The sequence below is a fragment of the Antedon bifida genome, chromosome 7, assembly GCF_963402885.1.
Source record: "Antedon bifida chromosome 7, ecAntBifi1.1, whole genome shotgun sequence".
Lineage (NCBI taxonomy): Eukaryota > Metazoa > Echinodermata > Crinoidea > Comatulida > Antedonidae > Antedon > Antedon bifida.
Window position 1 is genome coordinate 7,368,117 of NC_136232.1, and position 21,077 is coordinate 7,389,193.

The 21,077-nt window shown below is 32.3% G+C and overlaps 1 protein-coding gene and 1 long non-coding RNA gene across 2 annotated transcripts in view; both read left to right on the forward strand.

Annotated features, from left to right (window-relative positions):
• The window catches only part of LOC144847623 (uncharacterized), a 61,884-nt gene extending 56,590 nt beyond the window's left edge, over positions 1-5,294 (forward strand). Inside the window, exons 10-17 of the mRNA XM_078704077.1 lie at positions 15-203; positions 685-855; positions 1,037-1,312; positions 1,392-1,466; positions 1,722-1,941; positions 2,080-2,121; positions 3,775-4,059; positions 5,021-5,294. Of these exons, the coding sequence (XP_078560203.1) occupies positions 15-203; positions 685-855; positions 1,037-1,312; positions 1,392-1,466; positions 1,722-1,941; positions 2,080-2,121; positions 3,775-4,059; positions 5,021-5,196 (1,434 nt within the window). The 3' untranslated portion in view covers positions 5,197-5,294. The remainder of the gene's footprint in view (positions 1-14; positions 204-684; positions 856-1,036; positions 1,313-1,391; positions 1,467-1,721; positions 1,942-2,079; positions 2,122-3,774; positions 4,060-5,020) is intronic.
• A 5,842-nt stretch (positions 5,295-11,136) lies between these two features.
• On the forward strand, positions 11,137-16,192 carry LOC144847683 (uncharacterized). Its single transcript, XR_013613771.1, has 8 exons — positions 11,137-11,220; positions 12,222-12,269; positions 12,645-12,692; positions 13,380-13,427; positions 13,559-13,603; positions 14,186-14,233; positions 14,559-14,603; positions 15,221-16,192. It is a non-coding gene; the product is annotated as an uncharacterized LOC144847683 (long non-coding RNA).
• The last annotated feature ends 4,885 nt before the right edge of the window (positions 16,193-21,077 follow it).

Below are 21,077 nucleotides of genomic sequence, written 5' to 3' on the forward strand. Positions count from 1 at the left end.
TTTTTTTTTATTAGATCTTTGATTTAGTTAACAGCTTTGATGTAAAACAGGATGGAAGTGTTTTACTTGAATATTTACATGACATTGGTGAGATTCTCTATTATCCAGATGAAGAGGCCCTAAAGGATATAGTAGTCTTAAATTTGATGCGTTTAGTTGACATGTTTAAAAGAATCATCACTGTTATTGATCCAGAGCTGCAGGTTAGAAAATTTATTATGTTACAAGAAATGCAAATTATTATTTGCATTTTTAATGATATTTGAACTGTTACTTTATTATTAGGGACATTTTTGGCAAATAGGGACTGGATTAAGAAACAATATTCAAATTGTAGCCTAATAAGGGTGTATTAACAGCCAAATCACACAGGGTTAGACTTAATAATTAACTTTCGTCAATATTTGTTTTATATAATGCATACTGTACCGGTCTTTTAATAAGGCTAAATACATCATCGTCGTACCACACCTACATTGAATTTAGACGTTCATATTTTTTTTAAAATAGTGCAGGGCAATGGTTGGGAATACTTTTGTATCATTTTTTTGTATCATTTATTTACTGCAATTTGGTTTATAATACAGTGTAGTTTGATTTGAGAATAAAAAGAATGTATGTTTACACCATGGCTATTAATTAAATATGACAAATTATATATTAAATTTGTAATAATTATAATAGGAGCCAGGTTTAAAAGATGCTTGGAGGAACTTGGAAACTGGTATTTTAGAGGAACAGTTATTGAGGCATCTGTGGAAGGATTTCTGTGTTTCAGCAGATGGTGAAACGTTTAACTTCTTTGTCTCTCTCATGAAAAAGTTTGGTTTAATGTGTGAAAAAAAGCGTACAAAGGTATTAAAAACCGTTTTTGCTACTGTATCTATTAAGGCTAAGTTGGATTTTAATATGTATTGATAGGCAGAGTGAGTTTTTTTTTTTTTTTTTTTTGGCAATAAAAGTTGAAACAAACAGATTATTTTGTTAGTGTTAGATAGTTCTTAAAGATATACTAAATGTTCCTTTTATTTTATAGAATGATGGAAGAATATTTTATGTTCTCTCGCGTTTGAAACCACATCGCTTACCACCACCTGAATATGACGGAGAGCATGCAGTTTCAATTTTTCATGACTTTGATGGCTATCTTCCAGACGATCTGTTTCAACGTGCTGCAACTAAATTCATTAATGAATTCCAAAAGGAAGATTTTAAACCTAAACTATCTTATGAGCATGTAGAATTAGATATTTATGTGCAACACCAAGTCATTCTGGATGTAGCTACTGTCAAACATCGCCGTTTGTTTCAGGTAAATTTCATTAACAAAAGAGAAGTTTTTTTTATTCTCTTATTTTGGTACTATAAACTATGTTATTTCTATATTGCAGACGACAATTGTTAAAAAAAAGAATCCAACTGATAACTCTAAAGAAGATGACCCAGAACCTGAAGTCTGTGAGAAGGTATGGTAGTGAAAAAATAGATATAATAGACACTACAGTGTGTTTAAACAGAAAGTTAGAAACAGCTTAGTTACAATTTAGAAATGAAGTGGAAAAATGAGAGCACTAAAACTATATCCAAGACATTTTTTTTTTGTTAATCTTGTATAAAGTATAACGGCTTTTTCTATGCATTAGTAATATTAGATTTGTATAGTATTAGTATTTGTATAGTATTTGTAAGACTATAACTATAGATTTGTTTAATTGTTTTAGGTACTAAAGTTCCTTGGAAAAGAGTTAAAAGTGTTCAGTCAGAGTGGTGCACGAGGAGTTGAAGTAAAGGTGTACATCCCTTGTGCATGTAGTACAAATGTTAAAGATGCTCATTTGCATGTTATTCGCATGTTTGATAATGATGTGTTGCCTTGTGGAAGCAATGCAATGGAAGTGAAACATTACCGTAGATTGTTTGGTGAAAAGTTGCTACCACAAAGTAAATATGCTTTTCATTTTAGTTTCATATTCGTTAGATTGGGGTTATACTATAGTATGGATTTCATCATTTTTTTGCAAACATTTTGATGGGAATTGGTTATTTATACTATTATATGTAATAATTTATTTTATATAGATTTGTCACAGTCTGAACATAAAGAACTAAAGAAACCTAAGGGTAAAGTAGTTTGTTATGTTATCTATATATAAATTTACGTAAGGGCAAAATTCGATAAATCTCGGTTATTTCTAGAATTTTTACTCGATGGTATATAAAGTTGGTTCATACTTTCGGTACTGATTTTAACCATCTGATGTAACCCTGTTTACTAATTAAATTGAGTTAGGTAATGAGTTATTGACGATTAAAACGAATTTAGGTTCAACCATTTGCCCCAAATAGGGGTGTTTTCCAATCGTGGTATACACTATCTAATGAATGTCCATGGAAAAATACCCGCACACAATAATACGAGTATGCTTCGCATTTTCCTATCTCCTCCTACGATAATTGTTTTTAATAGCTGAAAACCGGTTGAACAGCTCGAGTATAGCATCATAATGTTGAAGACAGGCCGATTTTCTTTAAAAAATACTATTTTGATAGATTTAATATACATTTTATACAACTGTTTTTATCTGCGATAAATGGAACATTCCAATCTCTGTTCCACAAGTGTCTATTCCCTCAGGCGTCGTAAAGACAAGTACTGTACAGTCATAACAGAAATTCGATCCATTTTATCCAATCTGTGCTGCAGAGGTTGGATATAGGTATTTTTTTTAACGGATAATGAGCTAGCCTTATACCAGTCGCCGTCTATTATGTACAATCATCTTTATTATTGCAGCTAAACCACCACCCACACCACCACCCTCCCCTCACTGGCATGAGTAGCGTTGTAAAGCCAGTAGAGGACAGGCCTACTACAGTACAAAGGATCACATGCCCTAAACGCAGAACAACTTTGGTGGTTAGGAACCAACTTAAGTATGACTATGAATTGGCTCTAAGAAACAATTGAAAACCATTAGACCTACTAATTAAGTTAAGTTAGATAATTATTCATTGACGATCAAAGCGAATTTACGATTTTCCCCGAATAGAGGTGTTTACTTTATTACTGACAGTTCCTTCTAAACGTTTATATTAATTAATAATGTAATTACTGTACAAAAAAATATAAACGTCGTATTAGTGATGTATCGTTACATGTACTGTACTATTTCAATCGAATGTACGGTGACAGTTTCAACAAAGTATTAAATAGCAATGTTTTACTGTGTTTAGTCATGGAGGTATAAATACCTCCATGGTTTAGTGGTATATTATTTGTAAAACATGAAAACAATTAATATTTCGTTACTAAATGGATAAAGAATATATTTAAAAATTGTTCGTCTTTGCACCCATCCTCTTCCCCATCCCTCAACCCTCATGTTGCATACAAAACACAAATTCAGTTACTTTCAAAACAATTGACAAGTTTCTCTTTCGGAAGTAATTCCCAGGGTGCTAATTTTAGTTGAGTACATAAATCACCGTGTCTATTTATTCGTTCCTGTAAACGACATGTATTATTGTCCTGCATGTACATTTGCCAATTTTTTTACGCTGAAATTATTATGTATTCGAGAACCATCTGTGGGCACGACCTAGATGGTACGCGAGCGTACCATCTAGTATGTAACAATTATACAAATTTGTGTTTAGTGCATAATTAATATAAATATTTACATTTAAAAACATGAAATGATCAAATACCACCACTCACTGAAGATGAGAAATGAGTAATTTATCAATCATTAATATATTTTGTTATTTACAAAGGTTATGTGGATGACATCGTTATTAAAGAAGTGTCTGAAAAAATTAATCGTAACTGGAAACCCTTTGTGAATCATTTGAACCTGACATGGTCTGACGTTGAGTTTTTCTTTGAAAATGAAGATCAACCGGACAAGGCTCTACAAAACATGCTGACATATTGGAGGAGTAGCCTTGATAATGAAATAAATCAGCTTAAGAAATTGCGTAGTGCCTTAACAAAACACGGAATAAGGAAACTTGCTGATTTGCTTCAGAATGATACACCTCAGATTGTCAACCAAACAGGTATGTGTTTGTGTGATGATACAAAGAAAGGGTATTCCTAGAATGACCAAATGTAAATATTTTAAAATCAAATTAATTGCAAGAGTTTTACATTTAAATAAACTTTAAATACCTGAAAATGAATTATTGAAAGATCCGTAACAGGCATGAATTTCAGATATAAGAACATTTGGTTAAAACATACATAAAAAGAAGAAAGTGCCAAAAAAAGGATGGGTAATACAGTAGAAATCACAAAAATGGAAAATTCAAGTTATATATAACTATCATCTGATACAATTTTTTTTTGCCACACCTTTTAAACATTTGTGTACCAAAGAATAGGAATTTTTACTATACATTATACTATCAATGTTTTGCTATGTAAACTGTATATAAATTATGGTTAATTCTGACATAGGCGAGCACAATGGAAAAACTTCGGGACAAATCTCTGCCTTGGATACCTACCTGATCTATCTCAGATGTACCGCGAAACATAGATTTGATAACATTAGTTTTCACTATTACGATATTGTTCTATATTTCTATATTAGTAAGATATTATAAAGGGTTTTAAAACAAAATTTCTGATTTCATCGGTAGATTTTCAACTTTATACGGTCAAAGTAATTTCCGAATTCACAGGTTCACCTTCTTGCAACTTCCTGGTTTCAACTAAGTTGGCCGATGGTGCCGATAGCCATTTTAGATTTTTGTTTATTTTCGGGCCGCGCGTTTGAAGGTACAGTAGTTAGTAAAATAAAAATTATACTGCAAACTAATAAAGATCAAATTACATATACGCCATAAAACATCGGAGTATATTGTGGTGAATAGTATATAAAATTACATGGGTGTTTAAAATCGAGTGAAAGCTGACAGCAATAACTGTGGGCTGTCTGTGTCCCGTTATGACCCATCAATTGTTGTATAGTATTAACTATTAACTGAAAACACAGGTTTCTTTTTAATTCTGCAGATAAAATTACAAAAGTTGTGGACTGCACAGGTGGTACTCTTTACCTTAAGGATGAAGATATAAAATTGGTCATAAATCCAGGAGCAATTGAAGAGGGGAAAACAGTTGACATTTCTCTAGAGAATGTTTGGAACAAAACAAAATGGAAAAAAAAAAAAGCAAATTTGAAACAATAGTTTCACCTACTGTCAGATGTGGACCACCAGGCACAGTCTTCAAAAACCATTGTATCCTGTCATTCCCATACAATGCTGTAAATGAAGAATGCTGGGAATTCACTTTACTTGTTAAAGAAAGTTTTCAAGATGAATGGAGAAGGATTAAGCTTCAAAGTGATGACAATGACATACATTTTTCTTTACACAATGGTCGATGTGTGGTAAATTTAATTCATTTTACCAAGACAAAAATGGCTGCTAAAAGAAAAAATGATGATGGTAGAAGAAGTGTATCATTTGGTGTGTTTGGAAAAATGCACCTAAATAAATATCAACTTCGAGTGAGAACTTGGAACCCGGGAGACTACAATGTAATTGTATATTGTTAATTTTTAATACAGATTTAAACTTTTTTTAGAGGAATTATGTTACAAAAATATTTCATCATAAGGGCGTCAAGCTTGAAAATTGTTTCATAGTTATATTTTCTTCAGTCCCAATTTGACATTGCCATATATTTTGCAATTTTATTGCTTTTTTTTGTGTTAAATTACACTACTGGAAAGAATGACAGCTTGACTAATTTTGATTTCATTCTTTGAATAACTTTCAGGCTGTATTAAAAGAGGAAAAAGAACATAATGAAGAACGTTTAGAACTGCCCACATGTAGAAATTTGTTGTACGAAAAATTGAGCATCCGTGTAAAAGATATTAATACTGGATGGCAAATACCTAAATCATCGAAAAAACAGGTAATTTCCATAAAATTGCAACCTCAGTAATAATTTCAAGACCTGTATATAGAAGAAAAAATTGGATGGACTTCAAGATAGAATCAAGGGCATTATTTTTATTATTGTGTCATTGATAAAAACATCTTAAAATGACATTGTTAATTGTTAGAAATAGAAATAAGATGCAAATGCAATAATTTCTCTTATTAGTCGCATAAATCAATAAAATCATATTCTTCATGATTTTTTTTCATTTTGTTTGTGTTTGCAAGCTGGAACATAAAGTAGTGAAGTTGAATGAACAGAATAATACCATTTTCTGCTCTTTACACTTTTTGATACACCAGTCTATTTTGTATGAAAAGATTTATTCACAATTTATTTTACAGACTTTCAGTGCTGATGAATTATGGCATGAAATTCCATGGAGACTGTTCAAGTTTACAAGAAATGATCCACCAAATGTTCTAGAAGCAACAATATCATCATCACAAAACACAAATACCTTTCCTGAGCTGGAACTTACTTGTAAGTCATTAAAATGTTTTGGAAATGCCAATCGAATGCAAGTGGAGTTGAGGTTATTATTTGTATTGAAAGAGGTGTGAATTATTACTGTAGACATTTTCAAGGCCTATCGAATTAATTCTATTAGATTAGAAAGAATAAAGAGCATCATAATACGAAAAAGACAAAAGATAAGTGCAGGCCATAAGACAAGACTAGTAAGCACAAATTTTGAATACTTATGATTGATAAATAATTGGTTGTGTTATTTGAATTATATACTCAACATATTTCTTACACTCTGACCTGTTTTAGGTTTTAGGACAGGACTTGGTTGAACTTGCATCATGCAATTAAATAAGATAAGACAAACCAGCCATGACAAATCTATGGAATAATATGTTAACTAATATAGGGTAAAATCAGTGAAAAATAGTGATATTGCAGAAACAGCAGTGATTTTAAAGTTATTTTCTTTTCTTAATTCTTGTTTCAGGTGAAGCTAGAACAACAAAAAAGCATTCAAAAAATCCAGAAGGTATGTTCTATTTTGTATTATACTAGATTTTTCTAGGGGGAGGGTAAAAAGAGAGATAGAGAGATAGAACAATTTGTGTAGTAGAAAGCTGGAAATTAATTGCTATAAATGATTTTTTACAGATGAACCTGGAACATCGAGGCAGCTTGAACAAAGAATTCAAGAAGGTATATTCAAACATGATTTTGTATTACTCATTCTATCCTAAAATCCTACTTTTTGACATAATCTCTTTTTAATTCTTTTCATTTAATGAACATGAATATTGTTTACTTTACTTACTTAGCTCTCAGGTAGGTTTTCGCCTGTCAGTGGTGCTAGTCTCTTTCTCCACCTTTGTCTATCCAGCATCTCTCCGCTATTTCTCAGTTCTTGTACTGTGGGCATGTTATTTCTATTTAAGATATCTTTTATTGTGTCCATCCACCTTTTTCTTGGTTTTCCTCTTGGTCTCGTACCACATGGTTCCCAATTCCAACATCTCTTTTCATTCATTCTTTCCAGATGGCCTAGCCATCTTAGCTGGGCAGCTTCAGTTTTGTTTCTGATGGTTTTCTCCGGATCTCCTCATTTCTTAGTTTGTCAAATCTGGTCTTATTAACAATTGCTCTGAGGGGTCTCATTTCTGAGGTTTGAATCCTACTCCAATCTGTTGTTGTTATTACCTCCGCCAAGGAGGTTATGTTTTCACCCCTGTATGTTTGGGTGCGTGTGTGCGTGCGTGTGTTTGTGTGTGTGTTTGTGAACAGCCTGGAAGTTTTTATCCGATTCTCACCAAATTTGGCCACAATGATCTATGCCTCAAAAGCTCGGCTGAGTTCGAATTTGAGGGGAAAAGGTCATAGGTCAAGGTCACAACTAACAAAAAACTATTTTACTGCCTAGAGACCACAGTTTTTATCCGATTCTCACCAAACTTAGCCACAATGATCAATAACTCATCATATAATTGTGGTTAAATTTTGAAGGGTCAGGGTCAAAGATCAAGGTCCACAAAAAAAAAAAAAAAAAGAAATAAAAAAAAATTATAATAAAAAAAAAAACTTCAGTGGGACTTCAACCAGCGATCTCAACTGTGAGAGGCTGGATACATAACCATTACACCAAACTCTCATCCACAACTTTGTAGTGTGCAGTTAGCCTATTTACACTTAGACCTAATAAAAAAAAAAAAAAAAAAATATATATATATATTTTCCGGGGACATTTTATGTAGGGGAATTTTACAGTAGGCAGAGGTTTGTACTCTCGGAGTACCCTCTAGTTTTCAATGTTTCTGTACCATACATCAATGTGGGGGACAGGACTGTATCAAAAAGTATTTGCCCAGTCCCAAAATTAACAGATTAAAAAATGTCAATTGTAGAATTACAAGAAGGGTGAAAAGATCCTGGATGAAAAGTAATTCAAATGCTTCCATAGAAGAAAGTTTAGAAATTGAAATTCTACATTTTACCTTTTACAGATAAACATGTAATATCAAGACAGACTCAAAGAAATCCAAAAGGTATTGTTTTATTCAAATTCAATTTTTCTTATTAAAATCTCCGGTATATGTTGCCCAAATTTGTACCATTTTTGTACATGAATGTCAACAATTCCTAATTCTCATTTCCTTGATATTATCATTTATTTCCTCCATTATATGATTTATTTATTTAAATCAATAACTTACAAAACATTCATAAAAAGACATTAAAACTTGCTAATCAAACTCTAAAAATTACAATACAAAGACAAACAATATTTACAATGTTTTATAAAAGGATGTCTACAAATATAGTAGCAATAAAATAATCTAAAAAGATAATCTAAAAAATAAATTTCTAAAATACAGTTTATAAAATGGAACTGGATTTAACCAAAACGGTAAAATAGTGATTTGAAATTAAAATAATTTGACAATTTAATTTCTTGCAGTAGATCGTTCCATACATGAGAACCAGCAAATTTGAGCGGGCTCCTCATTATTTGGACATTTGGCTTAGGGGAACCATATAAGTGTTTCAGATTGCCTAGTGTTATAACCATGTCTGTCGAATACCGTTTCTATTCCATTACATAGTCTTGAAGGTGCAGTGCCATTAAAACATTTGAACATGATATTGCATAATTTCTTCTTCTTGAAATGTTTTCCAAGATAGGTCATTTATTATGTAATTTATAATTTTTATAATTTAAAATTGTTTGTAACAATGCTTGCAGCTCTTTTTTGTAATTTGTGTATTCTCGTTTTAATTCTCTATGATTACCCAAAACTGAGATATCATAGTCCATACATGGTTGTATTTTGTTTAGATATAATTTTATTGTTAAATGTTTGCTTAAATTGTATGAAAGCTTTGATAGTTTTATTACAGTTGTAATATGGTGCTTCCAAGATAGCTTGTCATCAATTTCAAGTCCTAGGTACCTAATGTGTGAAACATTTTCATTAATACTGATTTCCTAGATGAACTTCAAGTTTACAATATGGAATATTTTTATTTTTAATTAACATGCTTTTAGTTTTATCTGTATATATTTTTATTTTATTCTTGGAGTACCATATTTAAACATTATCAAACTGTCTTTTGTAGGTTATAGTTAATTTTTTCAATCGTTTTTCCTACAACATCATCAGCGTATATATATATATATATATATATGATGATGATGATGATGTTGTATATGATCTAGGACTCTTACATTTTGTCCATAATAGTTTAGTGGTTCATGTCTTGTCACTTGTAATTGATCTGTGCTATTTTGATCAGTTGTGTTTGACAAGTAGCTTGGTCTGTATCTTCTGTCATTTTTTATATTCCAGTACTAGTGCATCTACAATTATAAATAAGATCTGGTCAAAACTTTTAGTTTCAGTAACATGTCATCCAGTGTCTGTTAATTCCGGTCTATATAATCCAAATAGAGTGAGCGGTTAAGACAGTGGAACCGTAATTACGTAGCCATAGCATCGGCAAGGGGTCGAGGCTCACTCTATTTGTGGTAGAACGAGTCTTCTCGGATAAGGACTACTGTATATACCGTAGGTTTAGTATACACATAGCTCATGTGCACTTTAAAGAACCTAGTACATCTTCTGAGTAGGGGTTACCCCGGTGTAACCATATAAACTCCTTTAGGAGCATGGTGTGGAGGGTGGTTGGACACCCACAAGGGCGTCGGTTCAGGAGAACTAACGACGGCCATCTAGCCCAGAGAGGAGATAGGCACCGTTGGGAGATATGGCATATGCCTGAGTGTTGTATCATGATGAGTACTACTGTACCTCGTCTGCTACACCCCTACGACCACCTAGATCATGGGAAAATGAAACTAATAATCCAAATAAACACATAATTTGCAGTGTTCCCCCAGGAGGGTGGGTGAGGGGTGTTTCAGGAGGTTGCTAGCTGGCTCCGCTTGGCCACAACACAGGCAAGTGTTTATATAATTTTGGACGGTCTGGAGGGAGTGAAGGGTGCGATTCAGAATTTGTCATTACACTTATTTTGATCAAAACAAGACGCACATCAAACATTTTCAGCAACATTAAACCATGTTAAAAGGTGTTTCAACGATCATTGTTTTTTTATCTCTTAAAGCCATCCTGTGGCCCTTAAGAATGTTTCGCGGCCCATAGTTTACGGAAACTTCGATTTAGATGTTTATTTCTGTAAAGGATTTTTTGGTTTGTTATCAACATTTTTATATTGCATTTAAATTTTCTTGATGTTTCTTGTTTTCCTAGAAATTTTGGATCTCAACTTTGGTTACATTAAAGAAACTTTTGTTGAATGGTATAAAACACCTGACTCTCTGAGTTTGCTGAAATTATTGTATAAAAACCTTGTACCTCCTAGTGTGTTAGCTGATGCATCCAAAACAATTAGAGACTTGATCAATTCACTAATTGATTCCAGTCATGTAACAAACAGAGATTTCACACTGTTTCTTGAAACCATAAAGGCAACAGGACATTTTGGGTTAGGAACAAAAATTCAAGATCAAATTGTATTCTTTCCAAATGCCAAAGAAATCACCATTTCAATATTGAAAGACAGACTTAAGTGGATAGATTTCGGACTTGCACTAACCCCAGAAAATGTGAGGGCAATCAACGACTTCTATAATGCAAGAAACATTCCTTACAAGAATAGCTGGGAGTTGATATTGGACCTTGAAACAAGGGATATCATCTGTGAAAAAAACATGAAGCCATTCATCGACAGTCTGAATCTCATGAAGGTTAAAGGGCCTCTGGAAATTCTAACAAAAGGTAGGAATAATATTTTGAACACATTTGTTGCCATGAATATATGTCACGTCATGGTTTTTCAGCAGTGAGGAACATGACAAAGAGATACTGAAAAGTATGTATTGTACTGTATAAAATATAAAACAAATTTGGAAAAAAAATGTGGTTAAAGGCATTATGTACTGTATAATTGTGTACAAGTGGTTGTAGAAAGAGGAACAACTGCCCAACATGTCACAATATCATTTCAAAGACAAATTAAATTAGTATACAAGAACTATTTATTTTCAAGATATGATAACGTTATTATAATAGACCAGTTAAGATCGGATAAAGTGGTTTAAATAGAAATTGTAGCTTTGTTTTCTTTTATTAGTTTATGTATATTTTTTTTTCGTATTCATATTTAATGTTAAAGAGTCAAACTTAAAAGTCTTTCTGACTTATATGACAACAACCCCCCGCGCCCCCCCCCCCCCCCCACCCACCCACGGAAATAAATTGAAATATAAAAATATTTAAAACAAATTCTTTAATCAATAACTAAAAATATGCACAAAGCAACCATGGCTAAAATTAATGGCAAGAACTTTATTATGCATAAAGCTACTTTTACATCAGAGGCAAACATCGCAAGCATTGAGCGTGCTTTGACATTTAGCATAAATTTAGTTATTCGTTGTCAAGCAAGGTCATTAGAAAAAATGTGTAAGATTTCAGCAAAGAAATGGCATCTCTTTGATCCATTTCACCAAACTTGGAGCCTGAATCGGGTACGGATTCAAATCGTACAAATTTACCTCTGAACCCATTTTCCATGATATTTTTCTCTTGGCACCGGACCAAATCCGGATGCGATGTGAAAGCAGCTTTCAAAATTAATTAACGCTCTGTCTACACTATGAAACTTCTATGTGACAAAAAAATATTTTTTGATAGTGTAGACAGAGCTTAAGTAAGACAAAGTAAGAACATCATTGAGACGGTTTACTGATTTAACAATTTTTTTATTCTTGTTTCAGGTGAAGCTAAACCAGCAAAAAATAAAAAGAGAAAAAAAATTCCAGAAGGTATGTTCTATCCTTTTGTCTTATGAAATATAATATTATACAAATAATGTTTAAGTGCGATAGTACAAATAATTTCATGAGGTTAAAGTGTGAAAAACACTTACATACTTTAATTTATACACAGGTGTATAAATGGGTACCTGGTGAGAGCTAAACACAATTTGCGCTGATTACTAGCTGTATTATGAGAGCATGATGTTTTCATATGTGTTTGATTTAAAAAAATGGCCGGGGTAATACTGTATCTACTGCGCTTAGAGATTTCACAATATTAAGCCCTTTATAAATTCAGAATATTATTATTATTATTTATGAAAGTTTGGAAACTTGAATGCTAATTGTTACTACATTGTATAATAAAACACCTTTTTACAGATGAACCTGGAACATCAAGACAGCTCACACCAACAAGAGTTCCAGAAGGTATTCTTTATTTAAACATGATTTCATATTACTCATTCTATCATAATAATTTCTTCTTTTCATTTTTTGGCATAATAATCTTTGATAATAAACTTGATTGTTTTTTAGCCTGGTCTAACATTGATTGTGCTGTAAAAGTGCAGTATGAATTAGAAATTAACTAAGATAAGACAACCAGTCATGGAAAAATATATAGAGTAAAGTCAAGTAAAACCAAAGCTAAAAGCAAAAGACCTTGAGTGGGAGGGAAGGGTGAAAAGAGAGAACAAATTGGAGGTAGCAAGATAGTGGAAAACAATTAACTTGTTCCTAATGCTACCATAAATGTGAGGGCGCAGTGTGTTGAACGTTGGATACTGATCATTTGTTTGAATCCAATGGTAGTCACATTGCTTGTATCCTTAGGCAAGACACTCTACTTATGTTTGCCTCTCTCCACCCAGGTGTACAAATGGGTACCTGGTGAGGTCAAAACCCGATTTTCGCTGATTACTAGCTGTATTATGGGAGTATGATGTTCCCATATGTGTTTGATCCAAAAAATGGTAATACTGTATCTACTGCGCTTAGAGGTTTCACAATATTAAGCCCTTTATAAATTCAGAATATTATTATTATTATTTATGAAAGTTTGGAAACTTGAATGCTAATTGTTACTACATTGTGTAATAAAACACCTTTTTACAGATGAACCTGGAACATCAAGACAGCTCACACCACCAAGAGTTCCAGAAGGTATTCTTTATTCAAACATGATTTCATATTACTCGTTCTATCATAAAATTTTTTTTTTTTTAACAATCAGTTAAATTGAAGATACAGCAATGATTTTAATGTTAGTTACTAAAATGTACCTCTTGTTTCAGGTGAAGCTAGACCAAAAAAAAAAAAAAGAAAAAGAAATCTGGAAGGTTTGTTCTATTCTTTTGTCTTATGATATAATATAGATTTTTCTCCTTTTGTTAGTGTATTCTTGTAATATTAGTAAAATTAGTCAATCTTTTATATTACTGTATTTTGTGTACAAAAATTCAGCAATAAAATGTTACTGCAGAATTGATGAAACCATGTAATATATTGAATATATTTAGATGGATGCAAAAAACTACAAAATTCAAAATTTAACTAAAGACCTTGTGTGCGTGGGAGGGAAGGGTAAAAAGAGAGAACAACTTAGCAAGATAGGTAGTCACATTGCTTGTATCCTTAGGCAAGACACTCTACTTATGTTTGCCTCTCTCCACCCAGGTGTACAAATGGGTACCTGGTGAGGTCAAAACACAATTTGCGCTGATTACTAGCTGTATTATGGGAGCATGTGTGATGTGTTTGATTTTAAAAAATGACCGGGGTAATACTGTATCTACTGCGCTTAGAGGTTTCACAATATTAAGCCCTTTATAAATTCAGAATATTTTTAATTATTATTTATGAAAGTTTGAAAACGTGAATGCTAATTGTTATACATTGTATAATAAAACAACTTTTTACAGATGAACCTGGAACATCAAGACAGCTCACACCACCAAGAGTTCCAGAAGGTATTCTTTATTCAAACATGATTTCATATTACTCGTTCTATCATAATATTTCTTTTTTTTTAAATCTATCATTTTTGGCATGATAATCTTTGATAATAAACTTGATTGTTTTTTAGCCTGGTCTAACATTGATTGTGCTGTAAAAGTATGAATTGAAAATTAACTAAGATAAGACAACCAGTCATGGAGAAATATATAGAGTAAAGAACTAATATAGGGTGTAAATGGCAGCAGAACATCAATGAGACGGTTTACAATCAGTTAAATTGAAGATACAGCACTGATTTTAATGTTAGTTACTAAAATGTACCTCTTCTTGTTTCAGGTGAAGCTAGACCAAAAAAAAAGAAAAGAAAAAGAAATCTGGAAGGTATTCTATATTCTTTTTTGTTAGTTTATTCTTGTATTATTAGTAAAATTATTTATTATTATTTATAATGCATATCAATTTTCTCCTATCCTTGCTTAACATAGCACTCCTTCTCTGTCTCCTATCATTTTTTCATCTCCCTCAAAAATCCCTCAATTGCACACATACAACCACCTTATCCTTTTCCACCAATCAGAGACCTCCACACCATCCTTCTCTGTAACACAACACTCTGCTCCACTGGCTTCACACAATAGCTTCCTAAAACAAAAGAAAAGTTTAAATAGTGAAAAAAAGGGAAAGTCTAGACTAGCACAATATATATACAACTTATGTCACTTGTGACATCAGCAATACGATTTTACAGCAGAATTGATGAAACCATGTAATAACATAAATACAATTATTTAACAGACCTATTGAAGGGTACTGTTGAATTGTGCTGTACAAATTTATAAATTATTCTCAAAATACATGTACATTAATTAATTTTTCCAAAGAAAAATGCTTGTTTTGTGAGAAATATTATTAAATGACATCATATTGGCACAAACCATGACCAGACACAACTCCTACACACTCCTATTAATCACTAATTTTGTATTATTCCACCACAGAATATCAATGAAAAGAGTAATGCATGTTACAAAAATCAGATGAACTGCTGTAAATTACTGTAATGAAATGATGACACAAGTGGAAGACTGGGAACCAGAACTTATTTGTACACAGTATATAATATTTTAATCAAGAGCCTTTGAATGAACATTGCTGTGATTATGTAAATGATAACATGCCTAAGGTATAGATTTATCCTGTATAGTAATCAAAGAAGTGGTACATGAAGTTAACACAACAACCTGGTTGGGTTCAGGACTTCTTCTTTTCGGGCCTGTTTCTATGGAAAAATAAAAAAAGAACGGTTTTCTTGGAAACCGGTTTCGGCAGTTGTTTATAAATAAAGATTGCGTTGCAGCTCAATTTTTACTCCAATAAAACCGGTTCCGTCCATGTGCGTTCGTTATGAATGACCTCATTATATACCACAATGCAGTTCATTAGGCGGAATCAAGGTCATGTATACTTTTTTTCGCATAGCCCGATCCCAACGAATTGCATCCAGTTCATCATAGAAGGGGCAGGTAATCCTGTCATTATTACCTGACATGCTATTGTGGTCCTTGGTTAAAGTATAGGTACGTCGAACCCTCCGATATTGTCAAGTTGAACTTGTCTTTCATATGCTTTACAATATTCTTATAAACATGCGAGTCTTTCTTCCGACTCCCGGCTAGCCTCCCCCTCATCTTTTTCTCTCCCCACATATTTATTACGAACCTCGTAATTGCATCGGTCCACTTTTTTTAGTTAAATAAAATACTCACTACCTATCTAGAGAAATAAAAATGACTTGGCCTAGGCCCTTTCGCGCGATTTTGACTGAGAGTTGACCACAATCGTCCCAGTGCAGCAGAGTTCAGTTTTTGGGGTCAAATTGAGACCGAGATTGTGTTGCAGCTAAAAATTTATCCATGGAAACCATTTTTAAGATCGGTTCTTTTTTGTGGAGACCCATTTCTGCTGGCAAGGTATTCCGTATTTTCTGCTCAATAGAAACAGGCCCTTCAACAACTTTAAAAGATGATCTCTCAAAATGTTTTTTAAAATATCTCAATGTCACCGACAATATGACATACTACATGTCTCTCATGATGATAAAACAAACACGTTGTCCTTTCATTGGCCAGTTGTTAAGAGTAAGATGATCTTCCTTATCACTTTTCATTTAATTTGTACAAAACACTTGAAAGATGAATCCTTTAAAAATAAGTAATATAATGAATAATAGTTTTTAATAGTATACATTATGTTAGTACAAGTATCCTACCTAAAATGCAGGCCTACAGTATGCAGAATTAATTAGTAGACAAAATAGTCTACTGTAAAAAAAAATGTTTTGGAGTGGAATCCAAATAATTGTTTATGTAATAGAAAAACAGTACTATTTTAAGCATTCCATAGATATAATATACATAGTAGTTGTAATACCTATTACTTTTGAGAATGACTGATTTGTACATAAATGGTATAAACATAGAATAGAAATAATTGTATCAGAAATTATTCACCTAATCAGAAGAAACCCAGTACTATTTAAACATTCCATAAATGTAATTTGGGGATTTTTAAATTTCAAAATGAGACTTTTTTTATTAAATGTAGTAGGTATACCACAAATACTATTTTTCAAATAAATTGAAGCTATATTCATAAAAAGATATATTTTAATGTGAATGTACATTTTAACTTAATCAAAACTTATGACTATTATATGACTCTATAACATTTTAAGAAAAATCAGAATAGTCTTTGATTTTGGTTTTAATGCTATTAATCTTGGTTCTATGTTACACCATAGAAAATGCTATATATTGTAAGTGCACAATGTAAGTAATGAATTGTTGAAATAAAGAAGTTCATAATTATTTACTTTAAATAGTATGAGTTATACCATCACTACTGAATCACAGTGCAATGGGTTTTACAGTAAAATAATCATTCTGGAGCAAATGTTCACCTGCCAATCATTGCACACAAATTGTTGTTACCAGTGTTAATAAACATGAATTATCATGGATTTGATAGCTATGTAAAATTGTACACAGTCAACTCTCCCAATACCCGACACCTTTGGGCTGGCCAAATATGTCTGGTTTTCTGAAAAGTCTGGTATTCGGAATGTGTTTTTATGATAAAAATGAATTTGGGACTGTTTGGACTTAAAATCTGGTATTGGGAGAGTTTCAGGTTTTCAGAGAGTCTGGTATTGGGACAGTTGAGTGTAGTTTGTGTGAAATGTAAAGAGATATCTACGTGCATATGCTGCATTCATTTCTACAAAGTCAAATTCAACATAAACTATTTTTCTATATAAACTTGCAATTATATAATTGGATTGTTAACCAAGAAACTCCTAGTGAAAGTATGAGGCTTCTAAAGCTAAAACAAATATCTTTGCTAACTTCTTTATCCTCTCCGGTATCATCCACCATAACAAGAAGGTGAGAAGATAAGTTTTATGTTTTTAATCTTGTTATGGAATGTAATTTTATGTACAACAATTTGATGTATGATGCAATAATTTCCCACAAATTGAACTATTTTATGCCTTTAACCATTTCCCATTCATAACTATAGTTCATACTATTAAATTTAACTTTTTATAGAAATTTGAAAAATTGTCTACTTAAACATATCAATTTGCCATAAAATTGCGGGCCAGTTTTAAAAAGTTTAAAATATTACTCAGTAAAACTTGTAATTTTAGTATTAGAAACATTCTTACTTTTTTTAAATCAGGTCAATGGTTATTTTTTTAAAGCATAACAGGCATCGCAATGCAGGTCTCCAGGGATATATGAATTTTAAATGCAAATTCTAACCTGCACCCATCACAATAATTCTCTTTTTCATGTGGAAATACTGTGTAGTGCGATGAATTTCTAGGATTCAGTTTCCTGTAACGAATTAATCATTTGATCTGCTTCATTCTTCTTCTGGTTGACGTAAATTTAAAGTTTCCTAAAATGCCTGCTGGTCAGGCTCGTCTGTCTTAAAATTGTATTGTATATATAATTATGGTTAATAAAACTAAAGAATTAGTAGGAATATGGTCTGTGTTATTATTTACAAAAGTACTCGTACATCCTATTCCAGATACATATGACCCACCAAAAATATTTTTTTTTCAAATGTAATGTTTTCGGGTTCGAATTTGAATTTGTTGTATTTGTTAAATCTGCTGGGTGGAGGGAGTGGTATAAATGCGCCGCCGCTGCATGCCCCTCCCATTTATGCCGGTTATGACCAATCAAAAATCTTTATCGTACTTTTTTTATTGCATGTGTTTTTTTTTACGAGAAACAATTTAGTACTCTTTTTCAATCTAAAAACGTACGTACTACGGTGAATGGGCGGCAGGAAATGGTTTCCCATTCGAGACTTATAAAAGTGAGTATTGTAAAATATTTGCCAATTTATTAATGTTGGTTGAAATTAGTATAAAGAATTGTTATGGCAACTAGGCTAGGCCTAGGCCCTGGCTGTCACAGCTGAGTGAGAGGTAACCTAGCCTAGGCCCTACCCTAACTAATAAGAGGCGAATCCCGGCCCCTCCTTCCTAGCTAGGCCTAGCTAGGCTAGTTCTACGGTAGCTAGAACCCCAGACCAGGGTACCTAGTATTAGAGGTGTTTTTTTTTAAATCGTAGAGGTCGGATGGTCGTCAAGTCGCCATTTCTTTTTAAAGTGGAGCTCCACCCAGAAAATTGCTATTTTTCATACATTTCAACTATTATTACTGAAAAAGTGTAATGTATTAAAAAACACTATTTTCTGACCGATTTTTTAGAAATTAGTTTTTGGAAAATATTGCCATATATTCCCTGTTATAATATAAGCTGAGAAAGTCTGAGTGAAGCTCCACTTTAAACAACAACAAGCCGAAGCTTTTCAAAAAAGAAGCCAACACAGTAAACTACAGTATAACAGTATTAACACTCAGTCCATAATTTTTGCTAACTTCCACCCAACATTACAAACTCTCCATGACCGTGTCTAATTAAATTAGGCTAGACCTATATATATATAAAACATTTGTATGCCTACATAATCTTTTTTAATCTTTCTATCCTAGGCCTAGTCTAGGCCCTACATGTTTTTATATTTTATATTAAAAACTTCCTGTTATTTAGATTTATATGCAAATTCTAACCTGCACCCATCACAATAATTCTCTTTTTCATGTGGAAATACTGTGTATAGTGCGATGATTCAGTTTCCAGTAACGAATTAATCATTTGATCTGCTTCATTCTTCTTCTTCTGGTTAAATTTAAAGTTTCCTAAAACGCCTGCTGGTCAGGCTCGTCTGTCTTAAAATTGTATTGTATATATAATTATGGTTAATAAAACTAAAGAATTAGTAGGAATATGGTCTGTGTTATTATTTACAAAAGTACTCGTACATCCTATTCCAGATACATATGACCCACCAAAAATATTTTTTTTTCAAATGTAATGTTTTCGGGTTCGAATTTGAATTTGTTGTATTTGTTAAATCTGCTGGGTGGAGGGAGTGGTTTTATATTTTATATTAAAAACTTCCTGTTATTTAGATTTATAATAAATACCCAAGTATGTTATTGATATAAAGTAAATTGTTATGGCGTGTACAGGCCAACAATTATTAGAAATAAAGAAAAGAAACAAAAAAACGACCCTATGATTTTAATTCATCAACTGAAATTTAACAAAAATTGGGTAAATGTTCATTTTCACCATCAATCTAGGTGGGTATTTTTTATCTATTTCCTTCTGTATGACCTTGAATATGAATATAATTTTTGTCTGTTTGAAGTGAACAGGTATAAATTTCAACAATGGCATTCCTTTAGGTAATTGGCATAACAATAAACCAAATTATATTGAGGAAGATATACAGTAGTAGTAGGCCTATTGATTGGCTATAGCATATCATGTGGTGACGCTTACAGTATTTGTTGGATTTCTGTTGATGTTTATTATAATATTATTCTTGACTTTGAACCTGGAATATGTTATCAGCATTTTAATTATATTATACATAAAGTAAAGGTAAGTCCTGCATTCATTTCTGAACATAGGGGAATGAGCTGTTAGGAGCTCATTTTACTAAGCCTAGGCATTATGTGGTAGGGTGGCCAGTTCTTTTCCACCCTGCCTTCCTCCCTAATATTTTCCACCAGGTACTCATTTACAGTAGAGTAGACTGGGAGTTGTCAGGAATTGAACCCTGGTCTCTCTGTATGACAGTCAAATGTCCTAATCACTTACCAAAGTCCTGGTTACAGGCCTTAGTATAAGCAGGGATGGGTCAGTTTATTATCATTGCAGTGTTTTTAAAGTATATTTTGGCTGTAATGACAGTCCATACTGAACATTTGACAATTATTATTATACTTCTGGTTCATTATTGTTATCTTGGATTTTGTTTGGTTTATTGAACTTGTTTCACATTAAATTCCAGAGAGACACCGGAGTGCTAGTTAGTAGCAGTTACATCGACTCCAGATTAGTCCTGCAATACCAGAGTTCAATTCAATTATTTATTTCGTCAAGCACTCTGGCTTGAAATTTGTCAAATCAAATCTTTATTAGTTCCATATATAAAATATGTACATGGAAAAATTGTTTTCCTCGACAGAAAATATGGTAAACTAACAAAACATTCACAATTACATCATACATGGAAAACATGCAATACATTACAATTAAAAACATTCATTAAAAATTGTATTAAAAATAATTGTAATACAATTAAAGAAATAAATTTTCAGCCGAGAATTACCTCCTGACTCAGAACAACACCATCATTTAGAGTCGGTACCTTTTATCCTCAGTGCTTTTCTGAAGTTTGTAGAACGGATTGCATTCAGT